Source organism: Dasypus novemcinctus, chromosome 2, assembly GCF_030445035.2.
Source record: "Dasypus novemcinctus isolate mDasNov1 chromosome 2, mDasNov1.1.hap2, whole genome shotgun sequence".
NCBI lineage: Eukaryota > Metazoa > Chordata > Mammalia > Cingulata > Dasypodidae > Dasypus > Dasypus novemcinctus.
In genome coordinates this window covers 55,981,186-56,002,915 of record NC_080674.1, presented here as the reverse complement: position 1 = coordinate 56,002,915, position 21,730 = coordinate 55,981,186, and the positions used below count along the sequence as shown (strand labels likewise).

Genomic DNA, 21,730 nt, shown 5'->3' with positions numbered 1-21,730 from the left:
CTCCCACTCTGGAAAGTCCCAGGATCAGTTCTCAGAGCCACCTAGCAGACATAGGAGAACATACAGCAAATGAACAGAGAGAGCAGACAATAGAGAAATAAATGAATAAATCTTAAAAAAAAAAAAAAAAAACACGAACTTGTTATCCAGAACACCGTAAACAGGCAATCTATATTTAAACATAGCTTTCATTACCTTTGGAGCCTGAACATTCACAGACCTACTGCTAAAAGAAGTGCTGGTTTTTAATTGGTGGTTATTTCAATCTAGCTTTTTGACAATTTCACCAACAAAACAAAATAAAGTTATGCTTTAATATACTATATCCCAAACTTTGATCCCTTTACAAAAGTTGGCTTCTGTTTATACCCAAAGAACCAATTTCTCTTGATTACACAGTAATCTATGCAAAAAGATATATTAAGAAGTTGAGGTTATTTTTATCCATTTGTCCTTTTTTAATATTTCAAGCAAATGTACACACATGCCATTCTAAGGCAGAAAACAGCCCTTAGCTGGGGTGTCAGTAGACAGAAATTTCAAGATTCTGTTTGAGGACCTGAATATTCTACATTAAACCAAGCATTTAAATTTCTATGAAAGAAAATACATCTTGACAATAGCAAAGGTAACTCTCCTAAACTTTTTTTTTGTCAAGAGAATTACCCTGAACAGGGTACATGAAATTTGTTTTAATCTAACAGATATGACCTCTCAAATTCCCCCTCACATTTTAGAAACTATCCCCTCCACAGGATTTTTCACTTTAGCTCAGGCTTCAGCAAGCCATCAAATCTACTGTCTACTGAAAGTTTTACCTCACTGTATTAGTCAGACAAGGGAGTGCTGATGCAAAATACCAGAAATTGGTTGGTTTTTATAAAGGGTATTTATTTGGGGTATGAGCTTACAGATACCAGGCCATAAAGCATAAGTTACTTTCCTCACCAAAGTCTATTTTCACATGTTGGAGCAAGACAGCTGCCAACACATGCAAGGTTCAGGCTTCCTGGGTTCCTCTGGGCTCAGCTCCTGTTTTCTCCACAAGATCAGCTGTAGACTATGAGGCTCTCTATGCTTTGCTTCTCTCCACAAGGTCAGCTGTAGACTATCAGGCGAATGGCTCTGTCTCTCTCCCTGGGGCTCCAGCTTAAGACTTCAGCATCAAACTCCAAAGTCAAAATGTCAACATTAAAAGCCCCAACTCTGTCCTTTGCTATGCCTTTTATCTGTGAGTCCCCACCCACCAAGGGACAGGTACTCAATGCCCTTCTTACACAAGTTTACTTGATTACTTAATCAAGTAATCCAGTATAATCAAGAATCCAATATAATCTCATATGCCCAGAGGAAAAACCAGTTTACAAACATAATCCAATATTTATTTTTGGAATTCATCAATAATATCAAACTGCTACACTCACCATGAGATGTTTTTTTGTTTTTTTTGGGTTTTGCTTTGAGGTACCAGGGCGGGGGACTGAACCCAGGACCTTGTATGTAGGAATTCAGCACTCAACCACCAAACTATGCCCCTGAGTTGGTTATTTTCATTTGTTGTTGTTGCTGTTGTTGTTGTTTTCAGGAGGAACCAGGAACCAAAGCCCGGACCTCCCATGTGGGAAGCAGGTGCTCCCCACCTTAACATTAGTTTTTTATTAGAGAATTTTATTTCAGCCAGCTTTGGACTTCAACAAATTAAAGACTACTGCCATGCATTTAACTTCCTAGCCCAACTCCTAACACTTCCACCCATCTTCCCTTCCACATCAATTCTGTATTTAGACAACTGAGGTGAAACAACCAGGAGAAGGAAAAAAAAAAAAAAAAACCCAGCAGGAAAAGATATGGGCTCCACCATTCTGACACATTTCTCTTATACTCCTATAACTTTTCCTAAATTAGTTTTCTAACCCCAAGGAATTGCATAGATCTTGACCATATGGCAAGTTTGTCTCAAACAGTTGTCATCCTGTTTGACCACCAATGCAAATCTGCCTCAATCAACTTATTTTCCAATGCCTTATTCCATAAATGAGGAACCCTGACAATTCTCTAGCAGCCTGGATGCCAAACATGTAAATTCCAGGCTGGCCAAAAGTTTTCCAGCAACCCACCAAATCAGTACCATAGTCATAAGCACTACTCTCTCCTCCTCCCTCTCTTCTTTCATCCAGCAATGCTCCCATCCCAAAATATCTAAATCAGAATGAATTCTCACTAGGAAATTAAAACACAATTTTACCTAATAATAAGACGTCTTCTAGTCAGTTCCTCATTCACTAGATGAAGCCCTTAACTAAAGAGTTTGCTTTAACACATACCTGATGAAGAAGATGGAGTCCTGTTAAAAGTGTCTCCATTTGCTCCAGAAGAATACCTATTCTGTAACAAAAAAGAAAAAACTAGTCTACTTTCAATAATAGCTATGTATAATCTATTTAACAAATAATGAGAAAATTATAACTGGGCTGTGTTCAAAACAAAACAATGGCAGATTGTAAGATTTTCTGGACCCCTATATATTTATTTATTTTTCCAAAACATCATCACTTCAGCAATGTATGTGTAACATACTGATAAATCACTTAAAACAGGGGTCAGCAAACTACAGCTATGAGCCAAAGCCAGTTTGCCACCTGTTGTAAATGAAGTTTTACTGTAACACAGCCCACTCATTCATTTAAGTATTTACTATCTATGGCTATTTTCACAATACAATAACAAAATTCTGTAGTTCCAACAAAGACCATATAGCCTGAAGTCTATATTTCTTATACCTGGCCCTTTGCACAAAGAGTTTGCTAAGCCCTGACTTAAAAGTTTAGTTGAGTAACCAAAATACTTGAAAAGTACAATAAAACATTTCCACTATATTAAAAAACCTGACCAAAGCAATACACAAATAGATCAATATACAATATAATTGGCAGAGTCTAGTATTTTACAGAATGCTCATCAATACTGTACAGAGTAAAGTAGACTACATAAACTACGGAAGTAGAATACTGGGTAGCACAGTTTCTACAGAAAAGGACTACAGAAATTTATTTTTTAAAACTTTCATTAAGTTTATATACAGTGTGACAGTTTGAAGTTATTTTATGAATCCCAAAGAAGAAAAAAACATTCTTGAATTAATCCATTCCTTGGGTGTGGTGCCCTTTTGATTGGACTACATCAGTGAGGTGTCATGATTCAGGTTAGTCCCTGCCCTTTACTGGGACTTTATACAAAAGGAGACACAGAAAGAGACAGAAAAAGGAAGATCCCATATTTGAGCCTGCCGTGTAAGAGAGGCCTCAATGATCGCTAACAGCCAAAGATTAAGCACAAAGCCCTCAAGATGCTGGGCCCATGAAGCAGTGCAAGGCTGAAGAGACAAGCCATATGCCTGACAGCCCACAGCTGAACTCGGGAAGAAAGCAGAGCAGCCTACACAGAGAGGAGGGCTGGAAAGAGACAAGCCTTATGCCTTGTTTCCCAAAGCTGAGCTCCAAGAGACCTGTATATTCTGAAGGGGAAGGCAGTGCCTCAGCAGAGATCTGCCACCATCTTTATCATGTGGCAGGATCCCAGCACCACCAGCAGCTCACTTTGGTGGGAAAGCCTCTCTGCTGATGCCTTGGACATTACATTGCCTCAGACTTTAAGCTTTTACTCTAAATAAAATCCCCATTATAAAAGTCAACCCATTTCTGATACTTTGCATTGGTAGCCCTGTGGCAAACTAAGACATAAAGTGAAAAAAATTAATGTATTCAAATATTTTAAAAGAAATTCACTCTAACATAAAGGAAATTACTAATGTACTAAAAAAATATGCCACTGCACTACAAACCCCCAAACCACCCCATCATTTTTACATGAACATATATAAACAGTGAGTGTATAGTAAAAGTTATGAACTCACAAAGCAAACATGCATAATAACATGATATAGGGGTCCCATACATGAACCTACCACCAAGACCTTGCATTGTGAGACATGCATTAAAAATTATGAAAGAATATTTTCAAAATCTTACTACTAGCTATAGTCCTTATCTTAGAGTGGGTTTAAATTAATTTTTAACACACTTTTGATAATGATTAGAGTCATTCAAACATTTTTCTAAGTTATCATTAAGAGGAGAAAAACAAAAGCATTCTTGAAATGTCTTAAAATGCCCTGGGCTTTTGGTAGCTGCTACAATAAAAAATTTCAACTGATGACTACCAAAAAATTTTAAGCACAGGAACAGTGATCCAATTTTCCTTCAACTCAAACGCTAAGGTCTTTCTTCTTATTTCTAGTGACCTAAGTACTATTGGGGAGATAAAGCCAAAGATTGCTTTTATAAGTGTTATAAAGTTGATACAAGATTAATGACACTTTCTTGCACTAAAGAACTGAAAAAAATATTACTGATGCTCAGGCTGCGGGAGTTTAATTTTCCACAAACACTGAGTTTATAAACGCCAAGTCAAATTTTGAAGCATGTTTACAAAAAAAAAACCACACAATTTTTCAGAATATTTCAGTAATATTCATTTCACCATTAAAATCCTTAATTTTTATATCTTATTTTAAGCTAAAAAAATTAACTTTACATTCACCTTCGGCTATTGCACATCTCTGTGCCCCTTTAAAAAAGAAAAAAATTCCCCATCTACAATTGCTGCTTCCATTTTCTTATATCCCATTTTTGCCTCAGGTCACTCCATGTAGCTTCTATCCCTACCTCCACACTGAAAATACTTTTAATAAGGAATTATGTAATAAAATTACTCTTTATATGTTTCATCCTACCATACCTCTCAGCAAAGCTTTTAACAGTTGACATTTTCCTCCTTTTTACAAAATTCTTCTCTTGGCTTAAGGGTACACATTCTCCCCAGGTTTTCCTCCTAAGCCATTGGCCACTCCCTCCTCACTCTCCTTCGCAGGCTCCTCCTATACTGAACCTCTATTGTTAGAGTGTCCCCTAGCTCACAGCAGGACTTCTAATCAATCATATTCCTTGTTTACCTTACTTTGGTACATCTCATTAATATGCAGAAAAATTCCCTAAGCAACAAATTCATATCTCTTCTTGAGGCTGAGTGTGTGGACTCTGTATTTCTTCATGAATAACTTGGGCTGTGTGTATAAGCTTGCTAAACTTAAAATATTCCAGCATAAGACGTGTGCATGCAAACAATAAGAACTGCAGCCCCACCTCTCATAACCTTGCCAACCACTCCAGTCTGCCTGGTTCCTGGAAAGCTAAGCTTCAGAAACTGAAACTAAAACCTAACCTTTTGCACCAAACACTTCCTAACTCCACTCCCCATACTCTCTGTATAAAAGGAACCCAGAAACCCTATTCAGGGCTCGGGTTTTTTGACAGGAGTCCCCAAGCCCGGCCGGTCGTTAATAAATTTTCCTTCTCAAGAATATTCCTGAGTCCTGGCCTTCAATACGCGATCATTAAATCTCTTTGCTTCCACATTTCCCGAGGAATCATCTGGGATTCACAACGAAGGCCAGAGATGGCAGCATTTAGCTGCCCCTTTTGGACACCTCCAAGGAAGCCGCGAGGGCTCAGGTGAACCCCAAATCTGGGCGCCCCAGACCCCTTTCAGTCCAGAAAGAGGATGTGGGTTCCACCAGAATCCTCCCAGGGAAAGATCGGACACACCAAAGGGTTTAAAAGGAGGTCTGAGAACGAAAATGAAACTCTGCACACTAGGCGGGCAAGACACCCCGGGGGGGCATAGTGTCAGGAAAGCCTACTTTAACGTTAGAAGGGGGACCTGATCAGCTCCCAAAAAAGGGCCCCAGTACCTCCAAAAGTTCAGGAGGAAGCCATCTTCTCCAGGTCTGCAAAGAAAACGGGAAAAAGCCTGATGTTTGGTTTTAGCTAACTGCAGATTGGCATCTGGTCCTGCCTTCACTAAGATAGTGAAGGTATGGTTACAGTGGGAGAGGCGTTGATGGGTTTAAGTCCTGCTCACTACCTCACTTTAAAAAAAAGAAAAGAAAAAGAAAAATGGCCTGCAGCTGCTTTTGCCTTTATTTTAACTGCTCTCTCTCATTCTCTCTCTGCTGCCACAGGAAATGAAGCATCAGTATCCCAGCACTTTCCACTGGGATGCTTTGTGAAAAATTGGTCTGGATTTAGAAAATCTTGGTTACAGAGAAGTGCATTGGTTTTTTTAATAAAGCTTGGTCTAAATATGTTAAGCAATGGAAAGGTTTAGCCAGAAATAAGTCTTTGTTTTGGTGCTGGATTGCAAATGAATTAGTTTTGTGAACAGCAGGGGTAGGCAAAAAGTCCTGTTAAAAGGTCCCCCTCGCTAAGGTTGCAATAATTAACAAGCTGGAGCTCAAAAACAGTCATACTGGAGAAATGGAAATTATGAGTCAAATTGATGGGCTTTGTGTTTCTGTGTGCCATGGCTCTTCAGTGTTTGTTGGTTTATTCAATGCCAGTTTATGTTTTCATGCCTCTGGCTGGTAGTATTAAATTGTGTAAAATGGTGGACTTTGGTTAAGCTGGAACTCTAGAACCCCATTATCAGTCAACTAAAAAGGTGTCTCTTCATTCTTTCTAGAAAGATAAGCATAGCTTCTGGCATGCCCATAGGCTCCCTAAGGGAATCTTCTCAGGAAATCAGGAAGTTCTACCTGCTGCTAGTCCACATAGCTAAAAAAACAGCCTTTGTGTGGAACTCTGAAATCCAGTTAAACTGGTGTAAAAAAGAATGGGAACAAATAGATCTGAAACCTAGAAACCCCATGTCATGTGTCCTTAAAAGCTGAGGAAATAAACCTCAAACTTCTCAGTTTAAACTGTTGTGCCTATAAAAAGTGTGAATAGTGATCAAAATTTAAAAAAAACCTCATGTGCCATTAATTAAGGTCAAAGAATTCCTAGAAATGCTAATATAAAATTCTTCTGTTTTAATCTGTGCATAACCTTGTGTTCAACTTTGAAATCTGTTTGTTTGTACCTAGGAAATCAGATTTGGGGTTCACCTGTTACAAGCTGGGTAACAGATAATCTAAAAAGAAATCTTTAAATGCCCATACTCTCTGGCTAGTGGATTTAATTCATAACTCATGAGTAAAATTTATTTAATTGATGGAAAGGCAGAAGAACTGCACAGAGTAGTTACTAATAAAAATTGTTTTAATTACACAGTTAATAAAGGTGCCCAAATTAATTTTAAGTAAAAACTTTCTAGAAACTAAGCATTGATATCATTGTGTAAGTACCTTTATATATAAAAGAGTAAAAAAATTAATAACTGAAATTATTACAGAGGAGTAAATGTAGCCTAGATTTCAGCTATTGTAATGGCAATCTTAACCTAATTTACCTTTGTTTATGGCTACTTCAAGTCTATCTAATGCTTACTATAGTAATGGTAATTACAACCTAAACTTACCTTTAATTATGGTTATTTTATAACTAACTTCACCTACCCCTAGACTTCAACTATTGTGATGGTAATTATATGAGTTTGCATTTGCCTATGGTTACTGCAAGTCTGGGCACACCCCTTGCCTCTGCTTATGGTTCTAAAACAAAGAAAAATTGTATCATAACATTAGAAACATTTTGATTATAAGGCATTAATTAAGAAAGCCACAAAGAGGGGAAACCATGAACCCCTAGTCTGGAGAAGCCAGCAAAGAAAAGCCATCAGGGAAATCTTTCAAGTGTTGTTTTATAGTTAAACTTGTTTTATAAAAAATAAAAAATAAAAAAAATAAAAGTTTTATGTTAGTTGTGTTTCCGTGTCAAACTATTCATGTCTGCCTATTTGGTCAAACTGTTAAAAAATTAAATATGGAGTTATATATGTGCTGAATATTCCTAAAACCCAAATTAGGCTAAGCAGTATAAAAAGATCATATAGAAATCTAAATATAAAAACTATTGGGAAAGCTATGAAAAAATCCTTACTAAATTATAATTAAAGCAAATTAAATATTATATTCCAAAGTCTAGAAGTCAGTATGCTTTTAAAATTATTCAGTTTTAAAGTTTTATCAAAAACAAGAAGTTTTAAGCCCCTGTTTAAAAAAAAGAGAAAAAAGCGTTGTTTAAACAATAACAATTTCAACTTATTTAGCTTGAGTGTTATCTCTTTGGTTTGTAAGATACCAGATAAATAAGTTAATATTAGATGTATTGGATCTTTAAAATAATAAAGGCTGTAAGTTTGTGTTTAATGAAATTGAATTAAAAAATTTAAATCTGCCCTCTCCTAAATGCATAAAGTAAAATCCACTGGTTGCCAATTGTAATCTAAGGTAAATTAACCAGTCTATGTAACTGTGTTTAAGTATAAAAAGTTTATAAAAGCATCTTCCAAATTAAAGCATTTAAATGGCTAGTTCTAAAAAGCCATTATTAATTAAAAATCTAAATTAGTATTAATGGCAAAAAGTAACTTCATAACAATAAAACCTGTCTGAAAGTCACCTCATTGTGCATATTCAAGTGGTAGTAGTGGAAAGTTACCTTGATTCCATTGGGAATCTTCAGTTTTCATTTTAAAAATAGAAAAAGTGATTTTTTCTTCTACTGCTAAAATAAAATACCTGTGTAATTAACATCTTCATGGTAAAAGCATAGATGTAAAAAGCAAAGTACTAAAAGTTCATTTAATATATTACACATTACATTAAAAGTGTTTAAAAGATACATAAAAATCAAAAAATAAACTTCAACATTGTCAAAGTCTCTTGTGCATTCAAACCAGGTGTCCAATACATGCAGGGTACTTCTCCACGTGAGTTATTGGTTAGTCCCTAAAACAACAGAAGAATCTACTACATCTCTGGAGGTGCTCCTGAAGCGGATGGAAACTACTCTGCAGTTTCAAACTCCTGCAGCAGCCAACAGTGGCTAAGTACAGCCATATGCACAATGAATATCGTCTCCAAACCGACACCATTTCATAATGCCAGAGAGCACTATGCATCAGGCCTGTAAAATCTACTTCCTAGTTTCTCTCTAGTCAATGGTGCTGCAACTTCTGTGAAGAACATACCAAATGCAGCAATGAATACCAGAATACTGTAAACAGAACTTAAACACAATTGGCACTATAGCTTGCTCCCATGGAAAAATAACCTGTACGGTATAGCAAATCTGAAGCTTAAAGGTATTAATTGCACCACAAGAAAAGACTTATGCATTAAGTAGTACATTAATTAGTATTAAGTACTGTACCTATATCCTATTCTAGATATGTCTAATAACTATGGTAATACTTCTAGTAAATCATATGCAAAAGAACACTGAATACATGTTAAAAGTCCCAATCAATTTCATTTTCTGAATAATTGTAGCAGTTTGATATAATTGATGAATTCCAAAGAGAAATATTGGATTATGCTTGTAATCTGATCTGTACCTGGGCATGACTGAGCTATGATTAGGGTGTTGCATCCCCACCGCTTGGTAGGAGGGGGGAATCACAGATAAAAGGCACTTTGGTGAAGGACAGAGTTGGAACTTTTGATGTGAGCGTTTCTGATATTGGAGTTTTGATGTTGGAGTTGGATGCTGAAGACTTAAACTGGAGCCCCAGGAAGTCAGCACACAGAAGAAGGAGAAGCCAGCCCCAGGAAGGAAGGAACCTTGAAGCTAGAATAAAGCAAGCCCCAGGAATGTAGGAACCCAGGAAGCCTGAACCCTCGCAGACATTGGCAGTCATCATGCTCCAAATAGACTTTGTGAGGGAAGTAACTTATGCTTTATGGCCTGCTATCTGTAAGCTCCTACCCCAAATAAATATCCTTTATGAAAACCAACCAATTTCTGGTATTTTGCATCAGTACCCCTTTAGCTAATACATTAATAAACATGTCTATAAGATAAAAATGGCCACCAAGCCTAAAAGCAGTGAAGCCAACAGCTTTTTAATTTAAAAAGCCACCAAATTAACTTGGGGGCAACCTCTCACAGTCTTCACCCCACATCAAGTAAGGAATGTGCTTAAGACCAGGGCCACCAGTGGCTTACAAGTAGTTGGTTAATATTAGGCACAATTACTAAAAACCCCCAAAGTGCAAATAAGGGTGTATCAAACTCTCAACCCAGGTTTCCCTTGTACCCCTTATTCCAGCACCAGTACTAATACCTAAAATTCCACAGCGTACCCAGGGTAAACAAACCAGGGCAGCTAGCTTGGGGTTCACCCTACAAACTGATGGGTGGTTTGTTGAAAATGCTGAGATCTACCTGCCAGGAGCAGAGCAGTAAAAAGTCCTTCCTGAACTTCACCAAGGCACTCATATGGAAAGGAATGCCCTAACCAGCTTAGCCAAATGGGTTTTCAAAAAACAAAACCTGGTAAAAAGTCAAAAATTTTATCAAGAGTTACCCAATTAAAGCCAAAATATAAAAACTTTTCTCTTTAGTTCTGATCACTCACATAGGTTTTAATGCTAAAGGAATGTCCAGTTTGGTGTATTAACCCTCAATAAAGTCAGCTACCCAAGAATACCAGTTCACCAGAAGCGCCTGATGAAACACTCGAGTACCGGTCATTAGCCTGAGATACCTCTTCAAAAAACAAAGCTAAGCAGTGTCTATGTCAAAATCAACTGTTTCCCTTTACCTCTAGCCCAAATGCCTATTGCTAAGAAAAAGGCAAACCAGATTTCCCTTTAAAAACCTTACCTCTTTTCATCTCCTTTGGCTTAACAGAAAAACAAAAATGCCTCTTCTCATTCCTCTCCTCTGCCGTGCAAACTGATATTGACAATCTGTACCTAACCCCATCGTCTATTGCAATTTCTCTCTAAAAGTAACCAACAGCATAAAATAAATATATATATTTTATATATATATATATTTTTATATACATTCCCCACCAACTCTGGGAAGGTGCCACCTTTGCAGGCACCTGACCTTTTCTACTTCTGTAGTCCAGTGTCCTCTTAGACGGACCATGTATTCTCAAAATTCTAATTAAGGATGTGTCTTCCGCAATGGGCATCTTGTTAGCCATGTAAAAACTTCATCCAGCTTCATACAGGATACCAGATCTGTCTTCCTCCAATCACAGTAGAGTTACAGTTTTTTACACTTTGTCAGGTAGGGACTACAGCCCATACCCAGCAGGAAGTAGCTATGGAAGAAAGATCATCTCCCTTCAGCACCCCTTTAAGAGTAAAGGTGTAAACTCTCTGAGGAGGGTTAAATTAAGCAGGCTAGTAAGACAGGGAATTAAAAGATGGATCTGGAACCTGGCAGAGAGTCCACGTGGACATCAGTAACGCCCAGTATGGCTGCTAAAAAAAACCCACCGCCAGGATTCTGCTATCTAGAAGAATTCTTCTGAGAACAAGGAAAAGCCCCCAATATTTCCCAAATTTTTATCATTGGGAAATAGGTAGGGTAATCAATCAAAAAAACAAACAGCCAAAACTCCTCCCATGCTCTCATCATACTTCACTGCTTTGTCCCCTTAATAATAACTAATGTCTATGCTTTAATAAATAATGCAGTAAAAACACAGACAGTAGCCCACCTCATAACTCTGGAAATAGTGATGCCAAAGCTTAACAAGTTAAGCTGGCATCAGAGGGGGTAATGATATGGGCTATGTGTGTGGGCTGTGTTTTACTTCATGATAACCTGGGCTGTGTGTGTAAGCTTGCTAAACTTAAGATTCCAGCATAAGCCATGTATGCATGCAAACAATAATAAGAAATGCAGCCTCGCCTCTCGTAACCATGCTAACCACCCCAGTCTGCCTAGTTCCCAGAAAACTAAGCTCTGGGAACTGAAACTAAAACCTACCTTTTTGCACCAAACACTTAACTCCACCCCCCATACTCTCTGTATAAAAGGAACCCAGAAATAACCCTATTCAGGGCTCAGGTTTTTTGGACAGGAGTCCCAAGCCCAGTCAGTTGTTAATAAATTTTCCTTCTCAAGAATATTCCTGAGTTCTGGCCTTCAATATGTAATATTAAATCTCTTAGCTTCCATAACATTCTGGCTGGATCCTTACTTGTACATCTTCAGAGGCATCTCAAATTTAACACAGCTAATAAAGAATTCTTGATTTTTTTTTCTCCCAAATGGGTAATCTTCCATAGATTACCAATTTCAGTAAATGGCACCATCATCTATCTAGTTGCTTAAGTTGTAAAACCTAGCCATCATCCTTGATTCTGCTCTCTTTCCACGTCCCTTCAACTAGACAAATAATTGTACAACCAGCACCATGTGTCAAGTTTGCCTATAAACTGGCTCTATACAGGTAATAAGAATCATAAAATAGAAAACATATTCAACTTAGCATTATCAGTGTCAAGGAATAAGGTATGTTATTGAATAGCACAATTCCAAAAAGTTAATTAGGTCTCAATTTCAGACACCCAATTCAATAAATGCAAGATATATGCATGATAAAAAGAGACAAACATGACATGCTACAACATAGCATGCTGTTCAAAGAACACTTCAAAAAGACAATTTCAGACTAAGAAAAAAAATCGGACATGACTATGAAAGTCTATGTAGAAGAATTCAAGAATACGTCTGTGAATTGAACTTTGTATTATAACAAATCTATAAATAGAGAACCTGAAAAAATGAGCATAAAATATCCTTTGACCAAGTAATTGCATTTTTGGAAGAAAAAGAAGTCCCAATTTGAAAAAATAACATGAAGTGAATATTCATGACAATAGTATAGTGAAAAGCTAACATCTTATATTCTCACCAACAGGAAATACTTATATTATGTACACCCATTCTGTGAAATATTATGTATTTATAAAATTAATTTTAGAAAGTTAGTAATAAGGAATAGTGCATAAGAGTGAAAAGAGTGGATTCAAAAATTAATGATACGAACAATCATCACTACTACATAAAAACATGTTTGGTAAACACAAATTTAGAAAATTTACTAAAAAATTAGGAGTGGTTGTGCAAGTGGAAAGATTTTAAGGTGATTTTTCTGCTCTTTCCTCCAAAATACTGCCATAATATCTTTATTATGGGAAGAGAACTATGGAAAGAAAACACATAAAATACGTTATTTCCAAAACCAAGACAAGAAATATGGTAAGTTCAGGTTAATGTCTTGGGTTTTTTAAGATAAACATTCTGAATATATTTAATTCAATTAAAACAAAGAGTTGTATGATTTATATTTTTGTATAAATAAGAACTTCAACCACTAAGCATCACTTGAAATCAGAAATTAGTTGTATGTCCTGTACAACTCAAACAGGAAATTCTGAAGGTAAAAAAAAACACCAACTTTTAGGTACATTTTCGAGTAGGAAACATTTATACAAAAACAATTCTTAAAATATATTGTCTTCTAAAGTACATTCTATTAAACTTTTTTTTAAATGCCAATTGCCAAATCCAAATTAAAACCCAAAAACCTACTCCAGGGCCTCCTCTTCAGAATATAATGTATCTTCTAAATGCCATTAAGGAAAATGAGCTCATGATTTACACACTTGAAGATCAAACTGATGACTCCATGCGAATCAGCCTAACAAACTTATCTTCAGTGCTCCATGCATAAAACCAATTTCAGAATTCAAACTGTCACCTAGAACCAAATTACATTTTTCAATTTCCCATACAAGTGTCTCAGGGACATTCATCCTCATTAGTACAAGCTTGCTTTCACCCAAAAGTCCTATATTACTTAGGCTTTGATTTGTTAATATTGGTACATATATTTTACTCTTTAATTATCAAATTATCCCAGATTACTTTACTCAATTTGAGGCTTAAGATGTCTATTATTTTCCCATTCCCCGTTGATAACAATCACATGAGGATAAGCACAGACTACTGAAACTGACTACATAATTTAAAACTTTCCCACCACAATGATTTTCGAATTTGAAAAAATCAGTAGCATTTACAAATTTTTAACTTTATTACCTTCTCAAAAACAGGAACGTAGGAAGTCATATGAGGTTTGATGATTTCTGCTTCCCAATCTTCATCTCCCATGGTGGCTTCAAGTTCTATTTTTGAAAACACAATGCACATTTGACCTCATTTCAATATGGTACCTTAAAAAGTATAAACCATCATCATTTCACATGAAATTACTCAACTAGGTAAGTAAAAACATTTGCAAATGTTTTTGCAAAATGCTGCATCAGTTCTTGTTTCTTAGAGGCCATACATACCCTTTCCTGCTTTAAAACTTAGCTGAGCCACTTACCTAACTAATTACTCTAGGAATCACCAGGCCCCCAATGACACCTAAGATTTTACTCAAAATCTCTTTATAATTTATCTCTACTCTCAAAGAGTCCCCCAAACAGCTTATTAGATATCAAGAGAAAGGGAAATTTTTCAGATACTATTCAGTATTTCTCCCTCATACCTTGCCCTTCAAAGGGGGTTGGGCTATTTGGCTTTGACTGGGGGGGGGGGGGGGGGAATGCTGTGTAAGGGGGACGGAGAGAGTATTAAAGAGGAGAAAAAGGTTTTGGAGGTTAGAGGAGGGGACTGGGATAGAGATGGCGGCCTTGGACAGTATTTCTCCCTCATACCTTGCCCTTCAAAGGGGGTTGGGCTATTTGGCTTTGACTGGGGGGGGGGTGGGGAATGCTGTGTAAGGGGGACGGAGAGAGTATTAAAGAGGAGAAAAAGGTTTTGGAGGTTAGAGGAGGGGACTGGGATAGAGATGGCGGCCTTGGGAGTTTGGAAGGCAGGGGAAGGAGTCAGGCATCCCAAATCCCAACCAACAATGGGTCGAGTCAAGGTGGGCCTCAACACAAATTGTATTACTGCCATCTTTGTTCGGGAAAAAAATGCGCAGAAAGGGGCAAACAAGGCCCTTTTGCCTCTGCGAAAGCTCTTTCTCCTTGGCAGGCCTTCAACGCGGACTTCGAGCCCCTTGGGATTCACAAAAGAGAAGCAGAAAAGAACGAGAAGACCGCTTTGAAACCCTACCCGCTCTATCTGTCCCTCCATTGGCCAAAAGCCCGGTAACTGTGAAGCCCACAAACCTGAGGCAATGTCTTTGTCCCAACAAAGTTTGCCTGGCCCACTCACCTCTCCACAATTTGCTCTCCCGGGTCCTGGCGAGCGCCTACGCCGCTTAAACGGCCGCACGTGCCTGACGCCGAGTACGTCAGGTGCGCCTCTCCAACAACAAATGGCACCAGGAGACCCGTACCACCAGCCAATCAGCGATCAGAAGGCCGGAGTCGTCCCGCCCCCAGCCCCAGCCCGAGTGTTCCCTGCTTGCCTGAGTTCGAGGCTGCAATACCCTGACCCAGTGAGTTCCTCAGAGTGGCCCGTTGAGCCACCGGGTACGAAGCTGGCCCAGAGCCTAGTTTACACTTGCTTCTGCATTCTCCGGTGGGGTCCTCAGTCTGGAGAGGCTTCAGAGTTTCCCTACGCAAGCACTCCACGCCAGAAATGCCTGCGTCACTTTTCCCATCACCAAAAGTCAAAGTAGGGGACGTTAATACCCTCCTACCCCTTTTGGTTTTCCCTCCCCTGTACTAAGCAGGCCCTGGCAGTTGGCACCCCTGGTTCTTATTTTCTGAGCCGCTTACTTCACATCCGGGAATTTCCTGTACTTCAACGTCTGGCCCAGATGGGTGGCAGTGACACATTCCCTTTTCCTCCCAGTGGAAGATCCAGGACGGGATTAGGTCCCAAGTACCCGAGGATGTTGTAAGGAAATTAACCCGTCACGTAAAGGTGGGGGCACAGCTATTGGAAAAGGAGTAAATTGATGCTGGCCAAGTCGTTCCTTAAGAATTGTATTTGTAGTCTATCTATAAATATCCTTAGCTGTACTGGCAAACGCGAGTGGCCTGGGTACATTTGAGTACCTAATCCTCTCGTCAATCAGATACGACAATTCTATCCGCCAAAAGACTGCGCAAATCACCTCAATACCCTTCAATATTTTCCCCATCTCTCCAAAAAAGCATGATTATAGGTTGTTAAATAGTAAAGTGCCCACTTTGTGTGTTATTTCCATCATTTTCCCTTACCAAATTCTTTGAATAAATTCTGAAGTATTCTCCTTCAGGAATATAAATCCCAACATAGTCTGAAACATGGGCATAAAGAATGAGGCAGTTTATGGACTCCTGCTTGCTTCATACTTTCATCTATAGAACCACCATAATTGGTTCTGTGACTTCCACCAAGAATAAGTCAGAATTTAGTTAGTTAGCAATCAATTTGTCAGACTATTTTCAAGAGGAATTGTTTATAAATAACTGTATTAAACAATGGTCAAACAATCTATTTTAACATAACTGCCATTTTTAATAGCTTCCATTTTTAAACCAAATTTTCTCACACCCTTGAGGCAGCAAGTACCTTGAATCATAGTGTACGTGAGAGAGAACAGGGAAGCCTCCTTCTGGAGCTCTCAGTTTGTATCCAGGGTCCTCAAGTATTTTAACTCAATTTGTATAGAATGTTGTTCTTTTGAAAATACTAATGCAGTGGGAAAATATTAAGTGAAAATAGCAAGATATAAAATTGTTTAGATAGAGTTATAGCCAATTAGATTTTTTTTAAAGGAGGTACCAGAGATTGAACCCCAGCCCTTGTAAATGCAAAGCAGGTGTTCAGCCACTCAGCTATACCCACTCCCACCAACTAGATTTTTTTATAAGTACAGAAAACTTAGGTTTTTTTTCATGCTTCCTAAACTCAACAAATTTCCAAAATGAATATTTTTTAAATAAACAGGTCACCTGAAGACACTTAGCAAAACTTCTCTGCTACTCACCCTTAGAAAGAACAGATTTTCGTTGCTTTCAGGTATCACAATGAAATGGTTCTTTATGAAAAACTCAATATATACAATTTGTGCAAGCTAGCCACAGTTAAGAAAAAGTGAATTCTGATGAGAATTGAAGCTCAATATTGAGGAAAGGATATGTAAGCAATGGATGATAATAATATAATTCAAAAATGAAACAGTAAAAAAGGACACACATGGAGCAGGAAACTCTTGTCCCTTGACATTTAACTCAAGAAAGTGAAGCCAATATGCTCTATTTCCAGGTTCCCTCTAACAGATCTTAGTGGTGATAATACATTCTAACATAAGGAAAAGGCAGGTATTTAGTTGTTGAATACTCTTTAAATGAGCACCTACTGTATGCCAAGTACCATACAACTAAGTTCTATAAGTAAGATAAGATAAGCCCATGACTCAAGAAACTCACAGTCTAGGGTAAAAAATGGCAGTGGCAAATGAAATTTAAAGCTTTTAGGGTCTTGTCTCAAAAGATTCACAGGAAAACTTAGTTGAGGAACACTTTATCATGTATGGCTTCTCCAAATTCTCTAAATCCCATGAAATACTGGAGAACTAGAATTTCCTCACAGACACAGTAGTAAATCAAATGTTGAAGTTGAAGAAAGAGGCACCAAATTCTCCAAGTTAACACAAATAAAGAAAATTGATATTTTAGTCTTTTTATGTTTTCAGCATTATCTTCACTTTACTCAATGATTTTTTTATTGACATAAACTGTGCCTAGTTGCATGTCAAGGCTATTAAAAATTGCTTTTGGCCAGTGGACCAAAAATGGATCACTTCAAATGGAGAGAATAGATGTTCATTCTTAGGCTCTATGAATATTTGAGAAACTCATTCTTTACACATAACCATAGGCTTATGTGCATACCATAAATACATAACTATGAGCAATTCTAAGGTAAAATATTTTATCATGAAAGTTTTAGTTGCCTAATAAATTCTTTATACTTGAGATCAGAGTGGCAGAGACTGCTAAGTCCTGGGCCTTGCAACTTTATTCTTTGCTTCTTCCACACCTGAGTTTTCTGCCACAAAAAGTGCCTTACCAGATTCTCAATCAGACTAAGAAGCACTGGAGCTTTATTCCCCTCTTCATATTTTTTGAAGCTATTGTTACTCAGTGAATGTGGATTAAAACAGACTGAAGAAAGAAGGCCCAGACTTCTAAATAAAATAGTTCCCTTTAAAGCTGCTTAAAATGAAGTTCTTTTAGAAGCCATCCTCACAATTTATCACTTAACCCAGAAAGATTTCCCTTCTAAATGCACAAAATGCTGTTGTTGTATTGTGTTAGAGTTTACATTGATTGGTATCTGAATCTTGGAAAAAAAGAATTCAAAACACATAAAATATTGTAGAATAGAACAGTGGAATCTTATGAAGTTCTTTCACTCAATACAAAATGGGGTACCTTGGTTCTAGTATCACATCAGGGGAGGAAAGTCAGCAAAGGAGTTTTCAGCATCAGAAGCAAGGTTCAGGGACGTGCATGTAGCTCAAGTGGTAGAGTGCCTGCTTCCTTTGTACAGGTCCTGGGTTTAATCCCCAGCACCTCCAAAAAAAAAAGCAGGGTTCAGAAAGACAAAAATCTCTATATTTTCCAGTAGATGCTAAGGCAATATTTATCAAAGTATGTTTATGTACCACTGATCTTAGGCAGTTCATGGGCAATTTTCATTTTGACAGTTATTTTGCCATTTATTTATATTTTATATTGTTTCCATATGCATGGCACATTTCCAATAGAAGGGTGGGCCCAATCCAGTGCCACAAAGGAATAACACGTCTCTCAGGGAGAAGGTGACTTGCTGCAAGTGCACAAGCAAAGAACTGGGGGTATCTTCCCAAAACCAGTTCCAAGTGAAAATGGGAGCTAGGGTTTTATAAGAAAAAAGAAAAAGGGGTAGTTGAGAGGAAAATTAAGTGAAAAAAAAACAAAAAATCAAAACAAAACAAGTGATACCAGAGGTTTTATGAGGAGGGTACATGCAATTTCTTAGTCCTGCATTGTCTCAGTCAAATCAAACTTGTCCTTGAGTTTCAGCAGCTAAAAAAACACAGTTTAGATATAGTTGAACAAATGCAAGATCTTCATGATGCCATTCTCAGATAACCACTCAAGAATATCAAGCTTTTTGTATCTGTGAAAAGTTACATATTTACACCACTCTGTCCGGTTTTGTTTTGAGACCTTATATAATATTATTCCTGTAAGCAAAACTGAGAAGGTCTGGTCAATATCCTTCAGGGAACTAAGTTTAAAGAGTAAACTTCTAAAATTAGATTAATAGAAAACCAGCTCAATTTGTTTTAGAATTTCCAAAGCTGCTTAAGTGAAGAATTTGAATAAGTACATTTTCCAGCTATCAGTGTTTATCTTAATTTGTATTAGTAAACTATAACTAGCACAGCAAATCTATAATTTCAGAAATATAACTGCTTAGAATAAGGCTAAGGTAAATATTTCTGTTTTTTTAAAAAGTGTATTCAACCAAAGAAAAATTCAGTTCATAATATTATGGAAGAATGGCAAAACACATGAAAGTTATATTCAAATGATTCAAGTGTGGGAATCACTGGTCGAAGGGAAAAGGCTCCAGATCTAGGAGCTTGTCACTAGAGAAGTATTCTCTATTGTGAGGTAAAGATATTTTGTCAGCACCTGTCTTATTTCATACTCACTTAGCAACATCCCAATTAATAATTCAGTCTTCCAGATACTGTAAAAGGAAATACAGTGGATAGGAGATTCAGTGGCTAGGAGATAACAAACTTACTCTCCATTATGAATGCAATATAATTAAAATTTTGGCTGGTCTTTGCCCTAGTTTCCTAGGGAAATAAATTCTGAATCTTTGGAATTTCCTGTACTAGAATTACATGATGGCCCTGACCACACCTGATATATGCTGAGATGGGGCTTGGGGCAGGAATTCTCAATCACACTTGCAGTCTTAGAGTAGCAGCTGGCCCCACCACAAAGACCAATCAGGTGATTAGAAGAATGGAGCTTTGAGCCACATCTCATCAGCCCCCTCTACCTCTGGTAGGGGAAGGACACTGCAGATTGAGTTCAGCCATGTAGTCATTGATTCCATCAATCATGCCTACACAATGAGACCCCATATAAACTCAGGGTAATCAAAAACACAAGGACTTTCCATAATTGAGAAAATATATCACTACTCTGCCGGGGAGGGTAACACATTCTTACTCTATGGAGAGAAGATAAGGAAGCCTGTGTTTGAGACCCTCCCATACCTCACCCTATGTGTGTGTCTTTTTTTTACCTGCTTCTTATTTGTTTCTTTTTGTTATAATAAAACTATAATCATTTTAGTATAGGGCTTTCAGTGAGTCCTGTAGTTATTCTAGTGAGTTATCAAACCTGAGGGGTTGGTGGGAACACCTAAATTTGTAGTCAGCTTGTAGGATGTACAGGTGTACTGGGACCCTTAACTTGCAACTGGTACCTGAAGAGCATAGGATTTCCCTTTTCCTGTGGAATCTGGAAACTACCTAACTCTGGGTAGTTAGAGTTGGAAATGAATTGACTGAATGACTGAGCAGTTATTTGCAGTTGCTGATTGAAGTTTCTGATACCAGTAAAATTGTTGTCAGGAGCTATGTTGTGGAAGTTGTAGACATTTTTGATAACTCTGGTGGTTTGGAACTGTATGTACTCCCAGAAAATCATGTTCTTAAATTTAATCCAGGGAAGCAGATGTGGCTCAAGTGATTGGGCTTCTGCCTGCCATACAGGAGGACTTGGGGCCTCCTGGTAAAAAAGAAAAACAAAAAACAAAAAAACATGCCCACACGACAAGCCAAGTGCCCATGCAAGTGCCTGCACAGCAAGGCAAGTGCCCATGTGGCAAGCTAGTGCCCACACAAGTGAGTCACACAGCAAGATGAATGATGCAACAAAAGAGAGATGAAGGGGAAAGTCAAAATGAAAACAAGGCACAACAGAAACCAGGAACGGAGGTGGTGCAAGTGACAGGGAATCTCTCTCCACATCAGAGGTCCCCAGGATTGAATCCCAGTGAATCCTAGAGGAGAAAAATGAGAAGAGAAGACAAAAAGAGAAATAGATACAGACAATCACACAGCGAATGGGACAGACAGCAAAAAAAGCAGGGCAGGGAGAAGGGGAAGGGAAAATTTTTAATCTATCCCTGTGGGTATAAATTTATGGTAAGTTAGACTTTTGGATGAGGTTATTTCAGTAAAGGTGTAGCCCAGTGTGGGTCTTAATCTTCTTACTGGAGTCCTTTATAAACAAGATGAATACAGAGAAAAAGCAGGAGCAAAAAACTGAAAGCAACCAAACCGAAAGGGAAGGGAGAGACCAGCAGACATTGCCATGTGCCTTGCCATGTGACAGAGGAGTCCAGGAATGCAGGCAGCTGGTCTTTGGGAAGAAAGCATCACCTGATGATGCCTTGATTTGGACATTTTTCTCAGCCTCAAAACTGAAGTTTATAAGCTAATAAATTCCCCTTGTTAAAAGTCAACCCATTTTATGGTATCTGCTTTGAGCAGCTTAGCAAACTAAAACAATATCTATATATGAATAAATACATTAGAGTTCTAGTTTAGAAATCAGTCTTGGGTGAGTTTAGCTAGTGTTCCTGAGAGTCTCTCCTTGTAATCATCCAGCCTCTTGTATGACATGATGCATTCATTAACCCCCAAACATTATTATAAGTGCATTTAATGACAGTTTAAAGTGAGTGGAATATAAAAGGCAAATTCTGTATCAAAAGTAACTTGGTAAGTGCTTCCTTAGGCTAAGGAAAATGATCTTTTTGATCATTTCCCACAAAACACTTCATCAGTCAAGTATGGAACTTGGTAAACACTCACTAGGAAAGCATATAGTACACTAAGGTTTAGTTTACATTTCTGCAACAGTTTTGCTTCATCTGAGAACAAAGAA

General features: G+C 37.8%; 1 protein-coding gene across 3 annotated transcripts in view; it reads right to left on the bottom strand.

The window, feature by feature from the left end:
* Positions 1 to 15,121, bottom strand: part of DDX4 (DEAD-box helicase 4) — a 109,869-nt gene extending 94,748 nt beyond the window's left edge. For all 3 annotated transcript variants that reach the window (XM_058309098.1, XM_058309099.1, XM_058309100.1), the window contains exons 1-3: positions 15,042 to 15,121; positions 13,914 to 13,999; positions 2,325 to 2,385 (exon numbers count right to left, since the gene is read on the bottom strand). In XM_058309098.1, coding sequence (XP_058165081.1) covers positions 2,325 to 2,385; positions 13,914 to 13,985 — 133 coding nt within the window. In that variant the 5' untranslated portion in view covers positions 13,986 to 13,999; positions 15,042 to 15,121. The remainder of the gene's footprint in view (positions 1 to 2,324; positions 2,386 to 13,913; positions 14,000 to 15,041) is intronic.
* Between the last annotated feature and the right edge of the window lie 6,609 nt (positions 15,122 to 21,730).